This window comes from Bos javanicus, chromosome 2 (assembly GCF_032452875.1).
Source record: "Bos javanicus breed banteng chromosome 2, ARS-OSU_banteng_1.0, whole genome shotgun sequence".
Lineage (NCBI taxonomy): Eukaryota > Metazoa > Chordata > Mammalia > Artiodactyla > Bovidae > Bos > Bos javanicus.
The window spans coordinates 65015881-65037365 of NC_083869.1; the positions used below are offsets into that span (position 1 = coordinate 65015881).

Genomic DNA, 21485 nt, shown 5'->3' on the forward strand with positions numbered 1-21485 from the left:
GTCCATGGATCAAAAGAGTCAGACATGACTGAGTGACTAACACACACACATTTTTATTGCCATTTTATTAAATTAGTTTGGAATTGTGTTTGTAGGTGTTTTTTTCTTTGCTTCCTCTTTTGTTCTCTTCTGTTGTGATTTGATGACTAACGTAGTGTTGTATTTGGATTTCTTTTTCTTTCTTATCTATTGTAGATTTTTAATTTGCAGTATCCATGAGGTTTTGCTATAGCAGTCTATGTATAAAAAATATTGTTTTAAGTTGCCCAATATCCTGCATTTGTACTCTCCTCATGATTGCTGATTTTGATATCATATTTGTGTGCAGATGATTTCCTAACTTTACTGTATGTTTGCCTTTACCAGTGAGTTTTTCCATTCATAATTTTCTTGTTCCTAGTGTGGAACAAGATAATTTTCTTTTCTGCCTAGAGAAGTTCCTTTAGCATTTGTAGCAAAGCTGATCTGGTGGTGCTAACTCTTAACTTCTGCTTGTCTGTAAAAATTTTAATTTTTTAGTTGAATCTGAATTAGAACCTTGCATAGTAGAGTATTCCTCTGTTCTACAGAGTATCTGCTGAAAAATCACCTGATAACCTTATGGGAATTCCTTTGCATGTTATTTATTGATTTTTCCCTTGTTGCTTTAAATATTGTTTCATCTTTTAATTTTTGTCAATTTGATTAGTATGTATCTTGGCATTTTCCTCCTTGGGTTTATCCTGCCTGGGATTCTCTATGCTTCTTGGACTTGGGGAACTGTTTCTTTTCCCACATTAGGGAAGTTTTCAGCTATTATCTCTTCAAATATTTTCTGGTCTTCTCTCCCTCTCTTCTCCTTCTGGGACCTCTATAATGCAAATGTTGGTGCATTTTATGTCCCAGAGGCTGTAGACTGTCATTTATTTTCCTTCTTTTTACATTTTTCTGTGGCAGTAATTTCTACCATTCCATCTTCTGGCTCACTTATCTGTTCTTCTGCTTCATTATTCTGCTGTTGATTCCTTCTAGTATATTTTTCAGTTATTATGTTGTTCATCTCTGTTCTTTAGTTCTTCTAGGTCTTTGGTAAACATTTCTTGTATCTTCTCAATCTATGCCTCCATTCTTTTTCCAAGATCTTGGATCATCTTTACTATCATTACTCTGAATTCTTTTTCAGGTAGATTGCCTATCTCCACTTCACTTATTTGTTCTTCTGCAGTTTTATTGTGTTCCTTCATGTGGGACATATTCTGTCTCATCTTGTTTAACTTTGTGGTTTCTGTTCTGCAGGCTGCAGTGTTGTAGTTCTTCTTGCTTCTTTGCTGTCTTTCCTCTGGTGGATGATGCTGCCTAAGAGACGTGTGCAAGTTTCCTCATGGGAGGGCCTAGTTCCTGCCCACTGGTGGGTGGAGGTGGATCTTGTTCTTCTGGTGGGCAGGGTTGTGCTCAGGCTGACTTTAAGCAGGCTATCTGATGGGTGGGGCTGTGTTCCCACCCTGTTGGTTGCTTGGGTTGAAGTCAAACAACCAACACAGGAGTCTATACACAGGAGCCTATAGCTGTTGGGAGGGGCCAGGTCTTGGTGGCAGCCTCCAGGAGGCCTCAAGCCAATGAGTACTCCCCAGAACTACTGCTGCCAGTGTCTTTGTCCCTGCAGGGAGCCACAGCCAGCCCCCACTGCCACAGGAGACCCTCTAATACCAGGAGGTATGTTTGGTCCAGGCTCCTATGGGGTCACTGCTTTTCCCCTGGGTCCTGATGCTTACCAGACCTTTTGTGTGCCTCCAAGAGTGGAATGCCTGTGGAATTCCTGCAGTCAGACTCCAGTGGCCTTCAAAACGAGATTCTTTGAGGCTCCTCCTGCTGTTGCCAGACCTCCAGGCTGGGGAGCCTGATGTGGGGCATAGAACTTTCACTCCTGTGGAAGAACTTCTGCATGCAATATAGTTATTTTCCAGTTTGTTGGTCACCTACCCAGAGGGTACAGGATTTGGTTTTATTGCCATCACACCCTTCCTACTGTCTTGATGTGGCTTCTTTGTCTTTGGATGTAGAATATCTATTTTGCAGGTTCCAGCATGTTTTTTTTGTCAACGGTTGTTCAGCAGTTAGTTGTGATTTGGTGTCTTTTTTTTGTTTTTCAACTTTCTATTTTGGAGTATAACCGATTAACAATGTTGTGATTAAGTTTCAGGTGGACAGCACAGGGACTCAGCCACACATACACATGTACACATTCTCCTTCAACCTCCCCTCCTATCCAGGCTGCCACGTGACATTGAGCAGAGTTCCCTGTGCTGTACAATAGGTCCTTGTTGGTTATCCATTTTAAATATAGCAGTGTGTACCTGTCCATCCCAAACTCCCTAACCATCTCTTCCCTTCATCCTTCCCCCTGGCAACCATAAGTTCATTCTCTAAGTCTGTGAGTCTATTTCTAATTTGTAAAAAAAATTAATCGGTATCATTTCTTTTTAGATTCCTCATATAAGGGGTGTCATACAATTATTTCTCTTTCTTCCCATAATATGACAATCTCTAGGTCCATTCATGTTGCTGCAAATGGCATGATTTCATTTTACTGACTGAGTAATATTCCACTGTATATATGTACCATGTCTTCTTTATCTATTCCTCTGTTGATAGGCATTTAGGTTGCTTCCATGTCTTGGCTATTGTAAACAGTGCTTCAGTGAACACTGAGGTGCGTGTATCCTTTCAGATCAGGTCTTTTCTCTGGATATCTGCTTAGGATTGGGATTGCAGGGTCATGTGGTAGCTCTAGTTTTAGTTCTTTAAGGAATCTCCATACTGTTCTCCGTAGTAGCTCTACCATGGTTTTGGTGTTTCCATAAGAGGTAAGCCTACATCCTTCTACTCCTCTGTCTTGTCCCACTCAAATTTTACTTTTATCTTGTGTATCCCTTAGGTAATTATTGTATTTACTTGTTTTCACTGCTTTTGTCTTTTAATCTTCATACAAGTTTAATAAGTGACTAATCTATTACATTTACTAGATATTTACCTTTATCAGTGAGATGTTTACTTTCATATGTTTTGTCTTTTAATCTTTATACAAGTTTAATAAGTGACTAATCTATTACATTTATTAGATATTTACCTTTATCAGTGAGATGTTTACTTTCATATGTTTTGTTACTAGTTAGCACCCTTTCTTTTCAGCTTAAATAAGCCCCTTTAACATTTCTTATAAAGTTGGTTTAGAGGTAATGAACTCCGTTAACTCTTGCTTCTCTGGAAAACTTGACATCTCTCCTTCAGTTCTGAATTACAACTAAGCCAGGTAGAATATTCTTATTTGGGAGTTTTTTTTCTTTTTCTCTTTTTCTTTCAGCACTTTGAATATAGACATACCTAGAGATACTGGGGGCGGTGGGGGGGTTAAGTTCCAGACAACCAAAATAAAGGAAATATTGCAGCAAAGCAAATCACACAAGTTTTTTTGTTTTCCAGTTCATATAAAAGTTACGTTTATACTGTAATCTATTAAGTGTGCAATGGCATTATGCCTTTTTAAAAAGTACATACTGCAAGTAAAAATACAAGGCAAAAACAATTACAGTGGTAATATCAATGGCCACTGATAACAGATCACCATAAGAAACATAATAATGAAAAAGCTTAAAATACTGTGAGAATTACCAAAACATGATACAGAGACATGAAGTGAGCAGTTGCTTCTGGAAAAATGGCACCAGTATCCTTGGTAAACTCAGATTGTCATAAACCTTCAGTTTGTGGGGGGGGAAAAAAAAAAAAACACAGTACCTGTGAAGGACAGTTAAACAAAGAGAAAGTGAGGTATGCCTATGTATTGTGCCATTCCCTTTTGGCCTGAAGTTTCTCATGAAAAATCTGCTCATTTTATGGGGGTTCCAACAAGTTGTTTCTCTGTTGCCACTTTTCATATTATTTTCTTATATTTTCACATTTTAATTATTATGTGTCTTAAGGTCTTCTTTTGGTTCATCTTATTTGGAACTCTCTGGGCTTCCTGAATCTTGATGTCTATTTCTTTCCCCGAGTTAGGGAAATCTGCAGCCAATATTTCTTCACATAAGTCTTCCACCCTCCTCTTCTGTGACTCCAATAGTGTGAATATTAACCCACTTGAGATTGTTTCATAAGTCCCTTAAGCTATCTTCAGGTTTTTTTTTTTTTTGATACCTTTTTGTTTTTTCTGCTCTGATTGGGTGAGTTCATCTACCTTGTTTTTGAGTTCATTGATCCTTCCTTCTCCTTTACCTAATGTGTTGTTGAACTCCTCCAGAGCATTTTTCTCCCAATTCCGTTATTGTATTCTTCAACTCTGTGACTTCTATTAAATACTTTCTTATATTTTTTTCTCTTCATTGAAATTCTCACTGTGCTCATCCATTCTTCTCCCTAGTTCAATGAGCATGTTTAAGAACATTACTTTGAAGTCTTTCTCTGGTAAATCACCTGTTTTTCATTAAAATTTTCTTCTGAAGTTTTATTTTTTGGAACATATTCATCTTTTAATTTTGATAACTTGTATTGGTTTCTATGCATTAGATGAAATAGCCACCTCTCTTGAAGAGTTGGCCTAGTATAGGAGATGTACCTCATCATTCAACCCTACCCCAGCTTTTGATTATCTCTTCAACTTTTCCAACTGTCTAAACAGCTTATTTTATTATTTTTTAAACTCTTTCATTTTAAATTGGATTGTAGCTAATTAACAGTGTTGTGATAGTTTCAGGTGGACAACACAGGGACTCAGGCATACGTATTCATACATTCATTCTCCCCTAAATTCCCCAACCATCCAGGCTGCCACATAACATTGAGCAGAGTTCCCTGTGCTGTACAGTAGGTCCTTGTTGGTTATCCGTTTTAAATATAGCAGTGTATACATGTCCATCCCGAACTCCCTAACTTATCCCTTCCTCCGAACTTCCCCCCCCCCGGCAACCATAAGTTTATTCTCTAAGTTTGTGAGTCTGTCTCTGTTTAATAAAAATGTTCATCTGTGTTTTTTTGTATTTCTCATATAAGGGATGTCATATGGTATTTCTCCTTCTCTGTTTGACTGACTTCACTCAGTATGATAATCTCTGGGTCCATCCATGTTGCTGCAAATGACATTTCATTCTAAGCAGGCTGTTTTAATAGCTCCCAGGAGTTGAGTGTGTGCTGAGGTCAGTTAATGTCCCAAAGAAGAGGATCTTAGCACCTAGGTTCAAGCTGCTTGGCAGGCAGACACCCTGGTAGCAACATTTAAAGAATGCAGACATATACAGTTCTGCAGGGCCACAAGTGTAGGCCCCACTGGCCATCAGAGCCAAGTGATTTGGAGATATCCAATGGGAAGCAGTCACAAAAATTAGGGCTCCCATCTTGCATTACTTATCTAACCAGTCTCATCACTTACCCTTAGTTCTATACAGTTAGACTTAAAAATATATCCCCACACATGTTCTAAGTAAAAATGCAAATAGGAGATATATACAGCATATAGGATGTTATGCTGTTAGGACATGTGCACACACCTTTTCTCCACGGACACATGTAAGTGCATAGCAGTAGGTCTGGAAGAAGGCATCACAAACTGGTAAGAGTGCTTACCTCTTAGGAGGACATAGGATTGGAGTGAGAGGTCAAGGAACATTTTCAGGTTATCTGTCTGAACTTCTTTACAGTGAAAGACATATTTAGTACTTGTTTAATTTTAAAAATTTACTTAAAGGGAAAAAGTTTATTGAAGTTGAAGTGACAAATGACACTTAGTGCTTTTAATATTGAAGAATAAAAACATAGTAATAATTTAACTTTCTAAAATGGGCAATGGTTAGAAAATGTGGAGAGTGGGAAATCTGTAAATGGGGAACACCCTGTAGCATGTTCCTTAGAAATCAGCAGTGCTCCCCCAATCCCCGCCCCCAACACACACACACACACACACACACCACACTCCCCCCGCCCCCCGCCCCCGTGTCCAGGGCCTTTATCTTACCAGGCAAGCTACCTTCCAGGGTTTTCCAACCATGTAAGAAAATCAACTCTTAAAAACATGTAGTTATAGAAAAGAAAGGACATAAAATTGCATGTTTTAATGTAAATCTAAAGTATTTCTTTACCTCTCACTTGGAAGTTTTCGGCACTTCAATTGTGTACTGTTTCTCTAGCATCCAGAGTAGCAGTTCTCAAGGGGGAGGGGCCCAAATCAGAGGGGCATACACACACACATCCCTGCTGGGAACCCCAGGGAATGGGGAGCCCTGGCTACTGGTGGACTGTGTGTGTGTAGCCCATTTGCTACCCTCCGTGTCTGAGGGGGATACAAAGCATTCCCTTTGAGGTCCAACTTTAGCATGACATCCTATGTCCAAAAAGAAAAGTAAGCCATTGATACAAAATAACCACACACATACATCCAAAGCTATTTTCCAAGTAGTTTTCTCTGCTGTGAAAAACAAAACCATTTTGTGTTTAACATGGGTGGCTACTTTGCTATATACAGTGCTACAGATTTGACAGCATGGGACCAGAATCTTTGGTTCAGATCACAGCTGCTCTGCTTTCTAGAAGTGTGACTTGAACAAGCTATTAAATTTCCTTTGCTATCCCTATCTGTTAAATGGGCATCATCTCAGGGGCTTCCCTTGTAATGTTGCAGGTAGTAAATGAGCTAGTATACCCATCTGGAGAATGCCTGGCAGCCAGGAAAGTATTTAATAAGCTTACCTATTACTTGAGCAAATGCCCATCTTTATAAAGTCAAATGATTATCCAAGACACCCTAACTTGATAAGTGTGCTACAATTTGAACATGATACATGAGCTCAAGATGGGCCCCCGGCTTTACTGAGAAAGCCATGTGCCCACACAGTATGTGTTATTAAGTGTTGGCTGTGTGGGGCTGACTTGGCTAATGGCCATGTTTTAAGGGCAAAACTTCCCTTGGACTGAGGCAGTGCTCAGCACAGTGTTAGCCAGACCCCTCCTTCACTGAACCCACAGGGCCTCTTCAGAGGGATCTCATTTATCCTCATTGGGCTTTGGTCTTTATTGAGCGAATTCAGGATTTAATAAACACATCATTGTGAGCCATCTCTGTGGCCGCTTATAAAGTAATAACAGAGATAAGATCTTAAGGCTCAGCTTGTCGTCCTCTCTGGCATGAGACAGTTTAAACCAAAAAAAAGTAAGTAAAAAGCTCTGTCTAGTACACAGTGTGAATTCCGACTTTAAACAAAAATGAACTTTGATAGTAACAGCTCTTTATTCACTGGTATTGGCATCTTAAATAGCCTTGAGAAAAACTGTCAAAAGCAAGTGAAATGAGGCCTGCCTTCTTCACCGCATAGGTTGTGGACTTTGGATGCTCAAGGAAACAACCTTGAGTATTTTCCTGGACCCACCAAGGTTCTGGGCTGTGGGAGGAGTAAGGAAGTGCTGTCCCTGGGCTTTGGACTCGGGGGGCTGCAGTCCTTTGGCTGGCACAGGCAGGCTAACCTCACTCCTTTGGGTCTGTGTTGCAGGAATCATGTACCGCAAGTCGTGTGCATCGTCAGCAGCCTGCCTCATCGCCTCGGCTGGGTACCAATCCTTCTGCTCCCCAGGGAAACTGAACTCGGTGTGCATCAGCTGCTGCAACACCCCTCTTTGCAACGGGCCCCGGCCCAAGAAAAGGAGCAGTTCTGCCACGGCCCTCCGGCCATGGCTCCCCAGCACCATCTTGCTCCTCAAGATAGCCCTTTTCTTGGCACACTGCTGAAGGCAGAAGGAGATGTCAGCCCCTCCTGCATTGTTCTTCTGGCCTGCCCTCCCCCCTGCTCCCCAAGATTCTTCTGGGTGTCCTTTTATTCTGGGTAGGGAGGGGAATTGTTCTTTTAGTTCCTTTGGAAACAAAGAGCTCAGTGTAAAAAAAAAAAAAAAAATTCTTTGTGAGCTCTGAATATATAGAGCTTGAATTTTCGGTGTGTCCTTAAAGGAAGGAGGGAGGTGGAATGCAAGTTGGCCCCATCTGTAATCAGAGTTGAGGCCAGGCTGGCAGAATCAGCCCTTAGCTGACACTTCAGTGGCTGGCTGCTTTCTTCCCAGGCCCGTCTTCCACTCCTGTCCCTGATGGGAACACAGTTTCTTATATCACTGCTGTGTGAAGGTAACATGGCTTTCATGTAAGGAGTGCCGCTTAGCAGTCCAGCCTGCCTTCCTCAGCAGTCACACTTCATGCTCCTGAAAACCATTCCTGGTGGCAGGGTTGGCTGGTTTCCTCTCCGAGTTGGGTTCTGGTGACCCACAACTCAGCTCCTGAGGTTTAGACTCGGGCTTGGCCTCACTGTGAAAAGTGCTTAAGAAAACCATGTTAGCTCTTGCAGAGGAACTGCTGCGCTGGGAAGCCGGGAAGATGAGCGGGCGGCATGCAGAGCGGGTGCTGTCCATGGTGGAGGCCATGTGGGCACGCAGGTGCTTCTCCTGGTTGGCGTGTGGCAGTGTCAGTTGGCAGCGCAGCACCTGCCCAAACACGCTTCGGAACTGCTGTGAGGACACGTTGTACAGAAGCGGGTTGACGACGGAGCTCAGGTAGAAGAAGGTGTCTGAGAAGGGGAGGAGGATCATGTATGCTCGGAAGTAGGACTTGGTCCAGTCGTGCTTGGGTTTGGCCGCTGCCATGATCCTCCGAACCTGGTTGGGCATCCAGCAGACGGCCAAGGTCACAACAATCAGCCCTGAGCAGGCAAGAGGGAAGGAGAAAGAGGAAAGAAATCATAAGGCCAATGACAAAAAATACCCATAAAATATTTAGTCCTTCAGTTCTGTGCTTACTGGCAGGCAAATGATACCAATTTTTCAAGTTGTGCTTGATGGGCTTTTTTTTTCTTTTTTTTTGCCACTGGCAAAAAAGAATTTAATACTGTTTTCAAGGCCAGGGGAGTTGACTATGTTAAAGACCATTAAATGCTTTAGACAAGTTATTTATACCTGTTAATTTAAAAAGTGTTTTCATTGTTGTTCGTTCTAGAAAAATGTTCTAGAAAACATTTTATGTAGTCCATAAATCTTGTTTTGTCCTTTAAAGATAGGTGGATACAGTATAGCCATATCAGATGAAGTAATATTTGTAAAGAATGTTTGCATAGAGGCGATCCAGTGATATTTTGAAGACAAAGGGAAGTGGCATTCTTTTGGTAACAGAGAATTATATTTAGTGACATTAATTGTGCATTCCGTTTCAGGGGAGGCAAAACCAGGAGTCACCGAGTGTGTGTTTTGGACATATATTTAGTAGGTATGCACACCTGTAATTACAATGTTCAAATCTGCAATAGCATTTCTGTTTCTTTTCAGATGTTTTTAGCTGTGTCATATCTTCCACCCTCACAAGGGAAAAAAGGTAATTATCCAAAAATAATGGAAAATACCTAACTTCAGATTCATAACTCACTAGCCCACCTTTTGCACTAAGCTGCACTGTAGCGGCCCAGAAAAAATCAGGCCCTAAAAGGATGCCCCCAAGAGGATCAAAAGTTGACTACATGGACAGACGTTTGCATGCCCATGCATTTGCATTCTGAGTTACACCATCATTGCTCTTTTTACAACCCTTGACAGAGAAAAAGATGCTGTGTGATACTTGCTATCACACAATATTTATCCACAGTGACCAAAACAGCAAAGATCAGGCACCTGCAGAGCACGTGCTCTCATCTCTGTAGGTGCCAAGACACCAAATGTAAGTTGCTACATAAACAGCTGATATCTTAGAGCTATGTTTTGGATTTTTAAGAAAATCTTCCTCTCCTAAATTTAATAGGAAGAAAAATTCATTCACATTGTCAAACCCTCTTATCTTCTAGGAAATTACAGAGAAGTGATTGTTGGGAATGACCCCTCCTTGCCTCTGATCAATAGTAAATATTTCATTCATGCTCCAGGAAAAACAGCTCTCTTTACCCATCTGGGGTTGGCCCTCCCACACACACTCAGGTGAGCATCCCTTGCAGGGTGGCAGAGGGACCCTGGTTATGTTCTCTGGCACTGAAATTCCCCAGTCCCCCCACCAGTAAATCCTTTCACTATCCCAGCTGTCAGCAAAGAGGGCCCAGGAAACCTGCTCCCCTTCCTTATTAATTTCCAAGGGTTTCTCCTGTCCAGATTCAGCCCAAACTTGAAATACAAACCAATTTGCTTCTTTCCTTTGAGTTTCCTACCCTTTTCTACCCCCAGAACACTCAGTAAATCTAAAAATAAACTAGGCAAAGTAACATATCGATCTGATGAAAGGCAAAAAAAAAAAAAAAAATCACCTTAAGAGTACATTCTGGAACAGCTACAGCTGTTACAGCTGCTGGATGAGAACAAAAATTATTTTTCTGATTATCCAAAAAAAAAAAAAAAACCTGCATAGTAAATCAAGGACTTTTTTTTTTTTTTTCATTGCTCTAAGAGGGATGGGTGCATTCAGCCACCTGCACTATTCCAAGTGTGTTCTTATGTCGTGTCTCCTTGTTTTTATTTCAAGTAGCTCTGACTGAAAGGTTCATTTCATTAATTGTGAAGGAGCCAGGTAGCTCACTTTACCTAAGGGAAGTCACGTATCTTTACCAAGTTTTCAATTTTTTCCTCTTCCTTGCCACTGAATTTCTGAAAGCAAGTAACAAGCATCTTCATCTAAGGTCTCATTTCTTAGAATGTGGAGCCTGGACACAGGGTTTTAGATGTGTTGCTATACTGCACTGTGGGAGGTTGTGCTTCGGGAGGCAAGAGCGAGCCACCTTGTAGTTACCGTGGGTTGAACCTAGTACGGCTTCTAAAGCAAGGAGAAAGAAAAGGCAGCCGGGTGGGCAGAGGAAAGACGTTCTACAATTTTGGTTCTCCTGTCCGTCCTCTTGGTCTCTTGTTCACATGACCCTCATTCTCCCATTACCTTCACCCCCTTTGCCTGGTATCAACTGTCCTTGAATGACCATCCCATCAAATGAAGTAGAGTTCCATAAAAGACCCAGCGTCCCAGGTAGGAGGCAAGGGATGAGGGCAGATGAAGGGCTGTGGCTTGTTTATAGTTGGAGCAAGAATTCTATTCTGGCTAAAACAAACAGTTAAAGTAGTAAGTAGGGGACCTTAGTCCAGTCCAGGGGTCCCCAGCCTCTTGGATCTAATGCCTGATGATCTGAGGTAGAACTGATGTAATTGTAATAGTAACTGTAATGTACGTGAATCACCCCACACCCCCAACCTCTGTCCATGAAACAATGGTCTTCCACAAAATCAGTCCCTGGTACAAGAAAGATTAGGGACCACTGCCCTGGTTTGAACAAGTAGCAGAAGATGGGGAACCAGACTAGAGATTTTCCATTGATGAGAAAAAGGCAAAGTTTAGACATGCAAGATGGAGAAGGCAATGGCAACCCACTCCAGTGTTCTTGCCTGGAGAATCCCAGGGACGGGGGAGCCTGGTGGGCTGCCGTCTATGGGGTCGCACAGAGTCGGACACGACTGAAGCGACTTAGCAGCAGCCAGCAGACATGCAAGAAAATACAAATTTGGAGAACAAGTAAAACAAGGAACTTAGTTAGAAATGGTCAAGTCTAAAAGATGAGGCATCAGACAGGTCATAAGATGTAAGCAAGAAGGATAATTGCTTACTGTGTTTTCTCTCTGTTAGTTTCAATACTTAGTACTCTCTGCTAATTTCCTGTGCATTTCTCATGACTGCTAAGATAAAAACTGCTCTTATCTTCATTTTATAGATGAGGATATTGAGTCTCAGAGGTTAGTTACCCAAGGGCTATACCAAGACACATGCTTACTGAACTTTAAAATCCACAAGCTATATATTTTTTTTCTTGGACACAATATTTTCTCTCATTTTAAGTATGAAAAATAAAACACAAGCAAGAAAATAAACATGAACCATAATCCTACTATACATAACAGGTATTAAGTAGAACTGTCCACCATAACTGTGCCATATATTGTCATTTTAAAATCTCAACCACATTCAAAAAGAAAGAGGTGAAATCAATTTTAATCCAGTATGCCACGAATATCATTTCACACATGGTTTCAATGTGTTAACCAATCAAAATATTTATACAGTATTTTACATTTTTTTCTCACTAAGTCTTTGAAACTCAGTGTAGCTTACAGCATATTTCTGTTGGGACCAGGCCCCTGTGGCTAGTGGCTAAAGTAAACCTTCATTCCCCCTCCCCAAAGCAGCAAGGCTCCTTATTTCTTCCTCTTCCCACTCCCACCATTGTTCACTACCCAGCCACATCCCCAGAGAGTCCCGCCAAACCAAGGAAACCCCCAAGGAAGCTCCCACCCAGCCTGTATTTATCTTCCTAAGATTCTGACAGTGCAGGTAAGCCAAGGTTTAATCTGGATCATATTTCTCATTACACATTCTCAGCTATAGCATAGACCAAGCCCATCCAGTCTTTTCCCATAAAGCCTTCTCTATAAGGGATGACAAATTATTTAAAGCCTAAATTCTGAAAGCACACACTTTTACATTCTAAGCCTTGCATAATCATTCTGGAATAACACAGACTGTGCCAAACACCTGCCAGAGCTGATCAAATAAACTTCCCTATCTCAACTGAAGGTGGGGAAAATAGCTGGTACCTTTCCTCTTGTGCTTTGAAAGATGATTTTGTGCTAGGAAAATGGAGCACTAGACACACAGGTACAGCCGATGGCCAACGTGAAGTGTATGCCCATAGACAATGCGATATACAGGTTAGCCTTGGTGAGGAGGAAGGAGTCAAATTAGTCCCCTTATAAAATTGTTGTTTTATATTAACAGGTAAATCGCTCATGTTTACATTTGAAAACAGAAGTTCATTATTTTAGATGACACATTGCTGAGAATAAACACCATGTCCAACAGTAACGTTTTAGGCTGGCTGTTTACAACTGGTTCAGCTCCAGTCTCAGCTTCTCCAGAGCTGAGACAAAGCTTTAAATTTTTATTCATGCCTTAATAGAGTATATTAAAGATTTGACTAAATTTACGTTGGGCTGCAATCAATTTGGTCTTGTATATTACATTTGGAAAAACCTATAATCCTGTGGTCTGTGTGGTATAATGTATAGCCTGCAGATAAATGACTTTAGTGTGAACTTGAATGATGATCAGTGAACTGAAGTCAGTCACAAAAAGCAGGTAAACTGTTCTAAGGGAAGTGTTGATAGATCTGTATTGTACTCCGGGTTTAGGAAAAGCTTCATATCTTATCTGTTTTTCCACATAAAGTACTTCCATTTTTCCTCCTTGATCACTACACTGACAAGAGCCATTAGATGGTGACACAGAGTTATTCTCAGCAGAGTAATGTTGTTTAAAAAACAGAAGTAATGCGGAGGTCCGACAGCGTCCCACCCTGCAGCCTGACATTTCAACAGCATTCGAGTCAGCCTGCCTGGTTTAGTCTTCAGAAGTGCATTAAGGTATGCCGCCTGGGATGTGGCAGCATCGTACATCTGACACTGTCTCTTCTCCCTTCAAATCTTTAAAGTGAAGGTAACTATTTGTGAGTCCCTTAGAAATGGCTCATCTTACAGTCATCAGAAAGAGAACCTGGAGATCAGTTAGAGATTCCCTTGTCCTACACGAGACAGAACTGAGGCTAAGTCATTCGCCTAAAAAGATCTCACAGGTCAGGGTGGCAGGACCCCTGCTACCTTGCCACACTGCTCAAACACTGGATTCCACCTGAGACTGACAAAGAAGGCTTTCATTGTTTTTAAATGTCATAGGATTGTTTTGTCTTTCTTTTTTTGACTCAAGGGCTGACCATTTACAGTGTAGAATGCAGTGAGAGGCAGGTCCATGTCAGACACCAGTTAAAGTTAGCATGACACCTTCAGACACTGGATTCTGTTTTAAAACCAAGTCTCTCAAGAACTGACACACGATAAAGCTCTGGAGTACATATATTCCCCCCCAAAGGAAGTTGAAGTTTACCCAAAGGAGCTGAAGAAGGTTTGCAAAACAAAATATGATTCCAGGTGATGACCTGATGAGCAAGTCTATAATATAAGGACACCATCTAATCACCCATCTGTCCATCCATTTGCCCCCGCCTCCCATCTATCTTACATAAGCATGTGCTGCAAAAGAATACATAGCTTCTACTAAGCAGAAAAGATCTGGAAATTCAATCTTTTCTCCAGCCAAAGGTATTTTGTGTGATTTCAAGAAATCTCAAAGATTGACTCTTCCACCCATCTCATTGAAGCCTTGGGGAATGTTGAGAATGATTTAAAATTTCTGTGATTAGTAGAGTTCTCCATCCTCTTCCTGCCTTATAATATTCTAACTTCTCCCTGACCCTAACCACAGTAAGCAGGAGTTAGACACCCCCTATCCAAGGCACTGATGATAAAAAGCTGAAGAGGACAAGGCAACCACAGTCTGGTGACTTTTTACAAAGGGTCATAAGAGCAGACCCTGGCTAGAACATCATGGCAGCAATGAGCAACGCTGGCTGACTTTCCCACAGGTGGGAACATTCAAAGGAGAGTAAGAGTGGGTCAGTTTGACCTTTCCTGGTGGCTCAGTGGTAAAGAACTCGCCTGCCAACACAGGTTCGATCCCTGGATCTGAAAGATCACCTAGAAAAGGCAACAGTAACCCACTCTAGTATTCTTGCATGGGAAATCCATGGATATAGGAGCATGGTTACAGACCATGTGGAACCAAAAGAGTCAGAAATGATTTAGTGACTAAATAACAGTTAGTTCTCCTGGAAAATGGCAGCCAGGTCAAGAACACAGCACAAGCGGGGATGGAGGAATCAAGGGCCACACCACTTTTTGACAGCTGCACAGCTCAGTGTGGCCAGAACAGAGGGCTGGGTGGAGATGGCAAGAGAGCACTGCATCAGGGCTTGTGGGCAGTAAGTTAACTCACACATAGAAAGGTGGGGGACATCTGCTTGTCAACTGACATTTAAACCACAATTGCTAGTGGAAAGTAAGCATATGGCTATTTGAATGAAGAGCCAGGAAGAGACAAGTATATCCAATAACAGGTTTTAGCATTTTCTTGATTTATATCTTTGTGTTTGCCAGTCTGCTCTTGCCAGCCAGCTGAGACATGGATCTAACTCTCTGACTTTGACTCCAGGAGCCCAAACCAGTACCAACATTGATTTAGTCTCTAACCTCTAAGACTAAGTCTCTAACCTCTAAGGTAAATAATGTGCCTGCAATGCAGGAGACCCTGGTTCAATTCCTGGGTTGGGAAGATCCGCTGGAGAAGGGATAGGCTACCCATTCCAGTATTCTTGGGCTTCCCTTGTGGCTCAGCTGGTAAAGAATCCACCCGCAATGCAGGAAACCTGGGTTTGATCCCTGAGTTGGGAAAATCCCCTGGAGAAGGGAAAGGCTACCCACTCCAGTATTCTGGCCTGGAGAATTCCATGGACTGTATAGTTCATGGGGTCACAAAGAGTCAGACACAACTGAACGACTTTCACTTTCTAAGACAAGAGTTCTCAAAGAGGAGGTTCCTAGAACATCAGCATCAGCACTGCCTGGGAACTTACAAGCCAGACCTGCTGAATCAGAGACTTGGGGGCAAGAATCCACTGGTTGGTGCTGATACTCAAATTTGAGAACCACTGGCCTAAGAGAAGCAGAAATCAAAGCAGAATGTGGATTGTGGGCATTTGTGTGGCCCCATCGCTGGTACAGACTTGCCTTTGAAGCATCACATTTGAATGAGTGGAACTCTGAGCTGGCAGTAGCTCAGAAACCCCTCCCTCTGGTTCCTCCCCTTCCTTCCCCATCCTCTTCCTTCTCCTCACTCCTTTCCTTTCCCCTCTCTTTACTTACATGTGTCTGCAGTGAGAAGCACCTCTCATTCCTTTTCCTTCTGCTGCTTCCCCCCTTCCCCGCTCCTTCTTTCCCCAAGATCACAGTAACTAAGCCATATACAGCCTTGCTTATGTCACTGGCACACACCTCTTCCATTTTCTCGCATGGCTTTGAGGTCAGGACTGCATCACGTGCAGGCAAGTCCCTTAGTAGCTAACAGGTGGCTTCCTGGAAGGACGGTCACCATTCATTGCTGTTTGCCAAAGGAAAGTAGGAGGGGGGGCTTTGGAAGCAGATGGGGTGTCAGGAACACAGGTGATGGCTTTGCACTGGACACCCCCACGTGAAGAGCTACTCCCTGTTCTGTGTCCTCTGACCCTACCAGGACTTGCCTGGACACCTCACAGTCACATTTCCCATGAGCTGTCAGCTTAAAGACCTTCATTTAAAACTGATCTGCCACCTTATTCTCCTTCCCATTGAGAAATGGTCTTTGGGAGAAGCTAGAAAAGCTGTTGGGATTTGGTTTTCAGAGAGGAGGGCAGGTCACAGCTTTAAAGTAATGTAGAGGCCACAGATGGCTGCTTCTGTCCATGAAGACAGATGGTCTGATGTCCTGTCCCTGCCCTAGCTGTTTGATGAAGCCCAGGAAAAGATGGTTCCCCCATCCCCAGGGTGGCTCCATCCACTATGTAGAGGCCAGGGACCCAGATTCCAGATGGCCTGCAATTTGCTAAGCATGACATCCATCCCACTCTGCTCTGCAAGCTTCAATATAAGAAGACAAACTATAAATTGCAGTAACAACATAAATATCAGTATTTCTAAAACAAGCCCTTCTGCCTGGGAGCTGTCGGACACCCACTTGTACTCCAAGTAAGCAGCATTTAGGGTCGTCGTCGTGGTTTAGTGCCTCTGTTCCTTTATGAATGCATGGTCAGTGATCAACTGGAATCTGTTAAATAAATATTTTTCTATGTGGGTCTCAACTGTATGCAGCTGTGTTGCTTTCTGAATCAGTTTCTCTGTGTCTGTTCTGAATTAGTTGACAGTGATACCCTTGGGTCTGGGATGACTACCAAAGTCCATGAGAGAAGCTGAACACTTCCTCCCTAGTAGTGCACAGCCCGGGAGGGGGTGGTGGTCATGGGGACTGTGTTGCCCCCTGCAAGAATGTGGGGGAGGCAACAGATCATGTGATGACCAGCCATCCTCTCCAGATCATCAACTCATGGCACCCCTGTGGCGATGACTGTGCCACTTATAAACACTGCTTCATGGCTGAAAAGCTGCAGTTTCTAATAGGATTTAGTTCTTTGCAAGCAGTAGAGAATTAAAACCCCAGAATGCAAGCACTGGGAAAAAAAAAACAAAACCCTCAGCCATGAAACTACCAATGAGCCTGCAAAAGCCCCAGAGAAGTGCCAAGAGAGGCCCCAGTTCACCCAGCCCAGGAGTCCAAACATCAGGCCTTGTAGTCTCATGGTGTTTGCACTGGTCACGAGCTCCCCTCAGACCTAATGAAACCAAGCTACTCATGGATGGAGCAGGTTCAGCCAAGCCCAAACAGCAGAGGCAACACAGGCATTTCAGGAGCACAGATAGGTGTCAACATGCCTGTGGATCCTGGTTCCTGTTTGAGGTCCCTCTGTGCAGAGACAACTGGGACCCTGGAAGAACCAGCCTTGGGTGCTTGTGACTGAGGCAGGCCAGGCCCAGGTGGGGCAAGCAAGTGCCCAGTCTGTTCTTTCTGGTCCCCGGGCCCCCCCCCACACTCTGATCCCTGTGCCTGGACCATGTCGTCCTCATGTTCTGCTCTTCCTCTTCTCTCCCTCTCCACTCCTCTCACCCCACTGCCATGCTGGTTCCAGCTCTTATTCTACAAGTTTCCACATAGTGGCACTGCCTCCAGGAAGCCTTCCTGGTCTCTACAAGGCTCTATCGGTTTCCCTGCTATGAGATCACCGGCACCTTTACTACCAGCCCCTGTCATCAGGACACTGTAGCATCAACTAGACCGTAAATTCCATGAGGTCAAGATGTTCCACCTTCACTCTCCTGTCCTCAACACCTAACAGAACATCTTTACAAAGTAATTGCTCAATAAACATTTGTAGGAGGGAGAGTGGGTGTTGGAGGTTAGATGAGGGGCTGAAGAAGAGAACATTTAACATGCATTCACCTCATGTATATAGAATTCATCCGAAGCCAGCTTCCCCATCCAGAGGGGGTCAGTACTAAGCCTCCTGATGCAGGGCCCCTGCCTGGATTATTTCCATTCCCATCCTGAGGAAAGGAGGAGGAGAGAGCAGGCCTTGGAAGAAGGGACCACCTTTTCAATCCAGCAAGGTCAGAACCTCCAGGCCCAAGGAGGAGGTGCAAACAGGGCTGAGAGTCTGGGTCTGGCCTGTGCCTTCAGACACAAGTAGCTTTCGTCTCCCAGTCCATGCACTTTTCCCCCAGTCCTGAGTTCTCCATGCTAGAAACCTGTTTCTTCTGTTTCTCTCCAAGATGGCCTCCTGGGGTACAGAATACAAGTGAGGATCATCGGGAGAAATAGGATATAGAAAAGACACGTGTTGGAGTATTTTCTTTTGCCCCAAAATACTTCACTTCAGGGACCCCCATCAATCACAGCCTCCCATGAAGATGCTACAAGTCTTTATGAGAGAAGCTGTAGCCACAAACCCAAAACATAAGGCTTAGGGTTTGAACCAAAGGGGAAAACTCATAGAGAAGAGAAATCATTGAGAAGAGCATCTGATAAAGGTGGAGGGAGATGTTTTCTACATTATACACTGTGTGGTCTCAGGAGGAAGAACTCTTGCAGTTATGACCCTAAATTTCCATCTGGGCACAACTTGGTTATAGAGGGAAAGGGTCTGGGGAGAGCAGAACATGAAAATATTTAACTCCCCAGATGAACAGTCCTCCTACTCTATGTCTGTCATAAAATCTCCAAAGACATATATTCTGGCACCTGTAATTCCACCTGCATCTGACCTAGGTAACTTCTCCCACCAAGGGATGTTCACATTTTATCTCTAAAGCGCGGGCTTCTTATATGCAAAATGGAGATGACAACAGCTGCTGGGATGATTAGTTGAGACAATGGCCATGAAGTGCTAAGAAGTACAGTGCCTGGTGCTAGATAAGGGCTTACATTAGTCATCAGCACCTCCGTGATCACCTGTCCCTCCACTGCCATGACCTCCACCTCCACTTCCGCCACCACCTCCACCATCATCACCATCTCCAAACCATCACCATGACCATGACCTCCACTGCCATCTCTGTCTTCACCACCATCACCCCCATTGCCATCTCTAGCACACATTTACCATCATCACTGTCTCGATCTCCTCTTTCACCCGTTATCACTACCACTACCTTACCATCAACATTCTCACTGCCATCCGGACAGCTCCCAGAGCTAAGAGATCCAGAACGCTGATTAGAACCACAGGATGTCACACACCTTTCAAGCCTCAACTCAAAAATAAGGCCCAGAAAATTCTGTGACCTTACCAGGATTTTCCTGCTATTCAGATCAAGATTTAGGTCTCCTCAATTCCAGGCCACATGTCTTTCCACCACTTGGAAATGGGGCTCTTGCTGTTTTGCCCTGAGACCCTGATTCATTTCTCTCTCCCTCAACACACATATATAGGTCACAGGGTGAGAGGGCAGGGGGGGTTAAGGAGCTAGAGAGGCAAGCAGTGGAGGCTGTAATAAGAGAAGAAAATTGATAGAAGGTAGGACTGTAAGAAGAAGGAAAAACTTCAAATTCCGGGAAAACATGAACCCGGAGTCCTCCCTAACTTCCTATCCCTACATAATTCTTCTCCAGGAAGAATGACAAGTGGCAGGGATGCTCCATAAATATCTGGTCATCTGGTTAATTCGGCTAATAAGTCCTCCTCTCCAAATGACCCTGAACTTCGCTTCTTTCCTCCATCTACTCCTCCACCCTCAGCACACCCTCACCCCCAGTCAGTGCCCATGGGTATGTCCACCGACTGAGCTATGGTACGGTGGAAAAGGGAAGGGCTGGGATTTGGAGTCAGACAGACCTGGGTTTGAACCTCAGCCCTGCTATTTACCAGCTATGTGACCATGGACTTATATCTCCACGACATGGATAAAATAACCATATCTACTTTAAGGAATTGTGGTAAGAAAAGCTAAAGGATATACATGCATATAAAGTACAGAGCATAGCAATGGTCAATGAATGGTCACTTGTATTACTTACTATACAATCCAACTGGCTGCCCCAGGGTAGAAGTAATACCAGCTAAAGTTAATCTACTGTGCATGTATTTCAGACACTCTTTTATGCACTTAACTGACACTTGCTTATTTAATAAGCCCCACAAGATGGCCACTACTTAGTTTCTTGGCTATTACACAGATAAGAAAGTTGAGATATGAATTGGTTAAATGACCTGCCCAAACTCACACAGTTGACAAGGTCCAGAGTCCATGTTGTTGAAAATGCTGCCCAGCAGCTTGCCCTCAGCTGGAGAGCCCCTGAGGAGGATCAATGATCAAATGCTTTCTGAATCCCAAATTCAAAGGTATTTCAATTTAAATGGCCACAAGTTCAGAAATAAATTTTTTTTGATGGGTGTCATGTTACATAACAGAATCTCAACAGTCAAGAAATAAAAAACCCCCTCTAACACATCTCTATGATAAGGAAAGGTATCATCTTGAAGGGGCCTTTTTACATGTAAGGGAAACAGGATAAACTTTCCTGTTACTATAAGAGGAGCTTGATGAAATTCAAAGAAGCAAACTAGCTTTGAATAGGAGTCTGACAGGCTAGACTCCTGCTAAACATTTACTTTTGATTGGATTTATTTGATGGGAAGCAAGAACCTCTCCCCCACCCCCACTCCCAGGCACAGGAAGAGCTCGAGGAAGGATGCTTTCCTATGAAAATCCATTTAAAAAACTCAGAGTTGAAGACTATTCTCACTCATCATAGGCTGCTTCCCTCCCCATAAATACAATCTAGAATTTAGTTTCAAAGTAAATTAGAAAATGAGTTCCACTCCCCTTTATCTGCTCATATCTTGTAACTTAGCAATGAAATTCCTGGAACAATCTATAGCCAAATGCCAGAACAGGAGGAAAAAAAAAAAAAAAATGAGCTGATGGGAGAGATATCAAAAGAGGTTTATGAAAGAGCCAAACTTATATTTGCGTTTTATTTAGGCCTGAAGGTCTTAACTGAAATCAGTAAAGCTCTCAGAAAAGTAGACGAGACGGTATCAGGCTTCTAAGATAGGGTTTTGTATCAAGAATGATCAGATGAGGATGCCTTCCTGTTAATGATTTGAAAATGAAATTACTGTAGCATGACATGATAAGAATAAATCCTTCCTGGTGGGTTTTCATTTCAGAGGGACAAACAGAACTGTGAGGAAATAGTCTTGCAGATTTGGGAACATTAAGTATCATCTCTCCAAGTGTAGCAGTTAATTGGCAGCCATGAACATTATTATTCATATTAAGTCCAGTTCAGTCCAACAATAATAATATCCTGATTTAATTTTTAAAGCTATTCTGCATCTGTTACCTCATTTGCTGTCTCCCCAGCCTGATGACCAAAGGGCAATGTAATAGAGAAGAACAAATCTGACTTCATATTGGATCTATTTCTTTTACTTTAACCT

The 21485-nt window shown here is 42.9% G+C and overlaps 2 protein-coding genes across 3 annotated transcripts in view; one reads left to right on the top strand and one right to left on the bottom strand.

The window, feature by feature from the left end:
- Positions 1-16795, top strand: part of LYPD1 (LY6/PLAUR domain containing 1) — a 68537-nt gene extending 51742 nt beyond the window's left edge. For both annotated transcript variants that reach the window (XM_061439610.1, XM_061439603.1), the window contains one exon: positions 7512-16795. In XM_061439610.1, the coding sequence (XP_061295594.1) occupies positions 7512-7747 (236 nt within the window). In that variant the 3' untranslated portion in view covers positions 7748-16795. The remainder of the gene's footprint in view (positions 1-7511) is intronic.
- GPR39 (G protein-coupled receptor 39) overlaps positions 7229-21485 on the bottom strand; it is a 255167-nt gene continuing 240910 nt past the window's right edge. Inside the window, exon 2 of the mRNA XM_061439593.1 lies at positions 7229-8702. Coding sequence (XP_061295577.1) covers positions 8194-8702 — 509 coding nt within the window. The 3' untranslated portion in view covers positions 7229-8193. The remainder of the gene's footprint in view (positions 8703-21485) is intronic.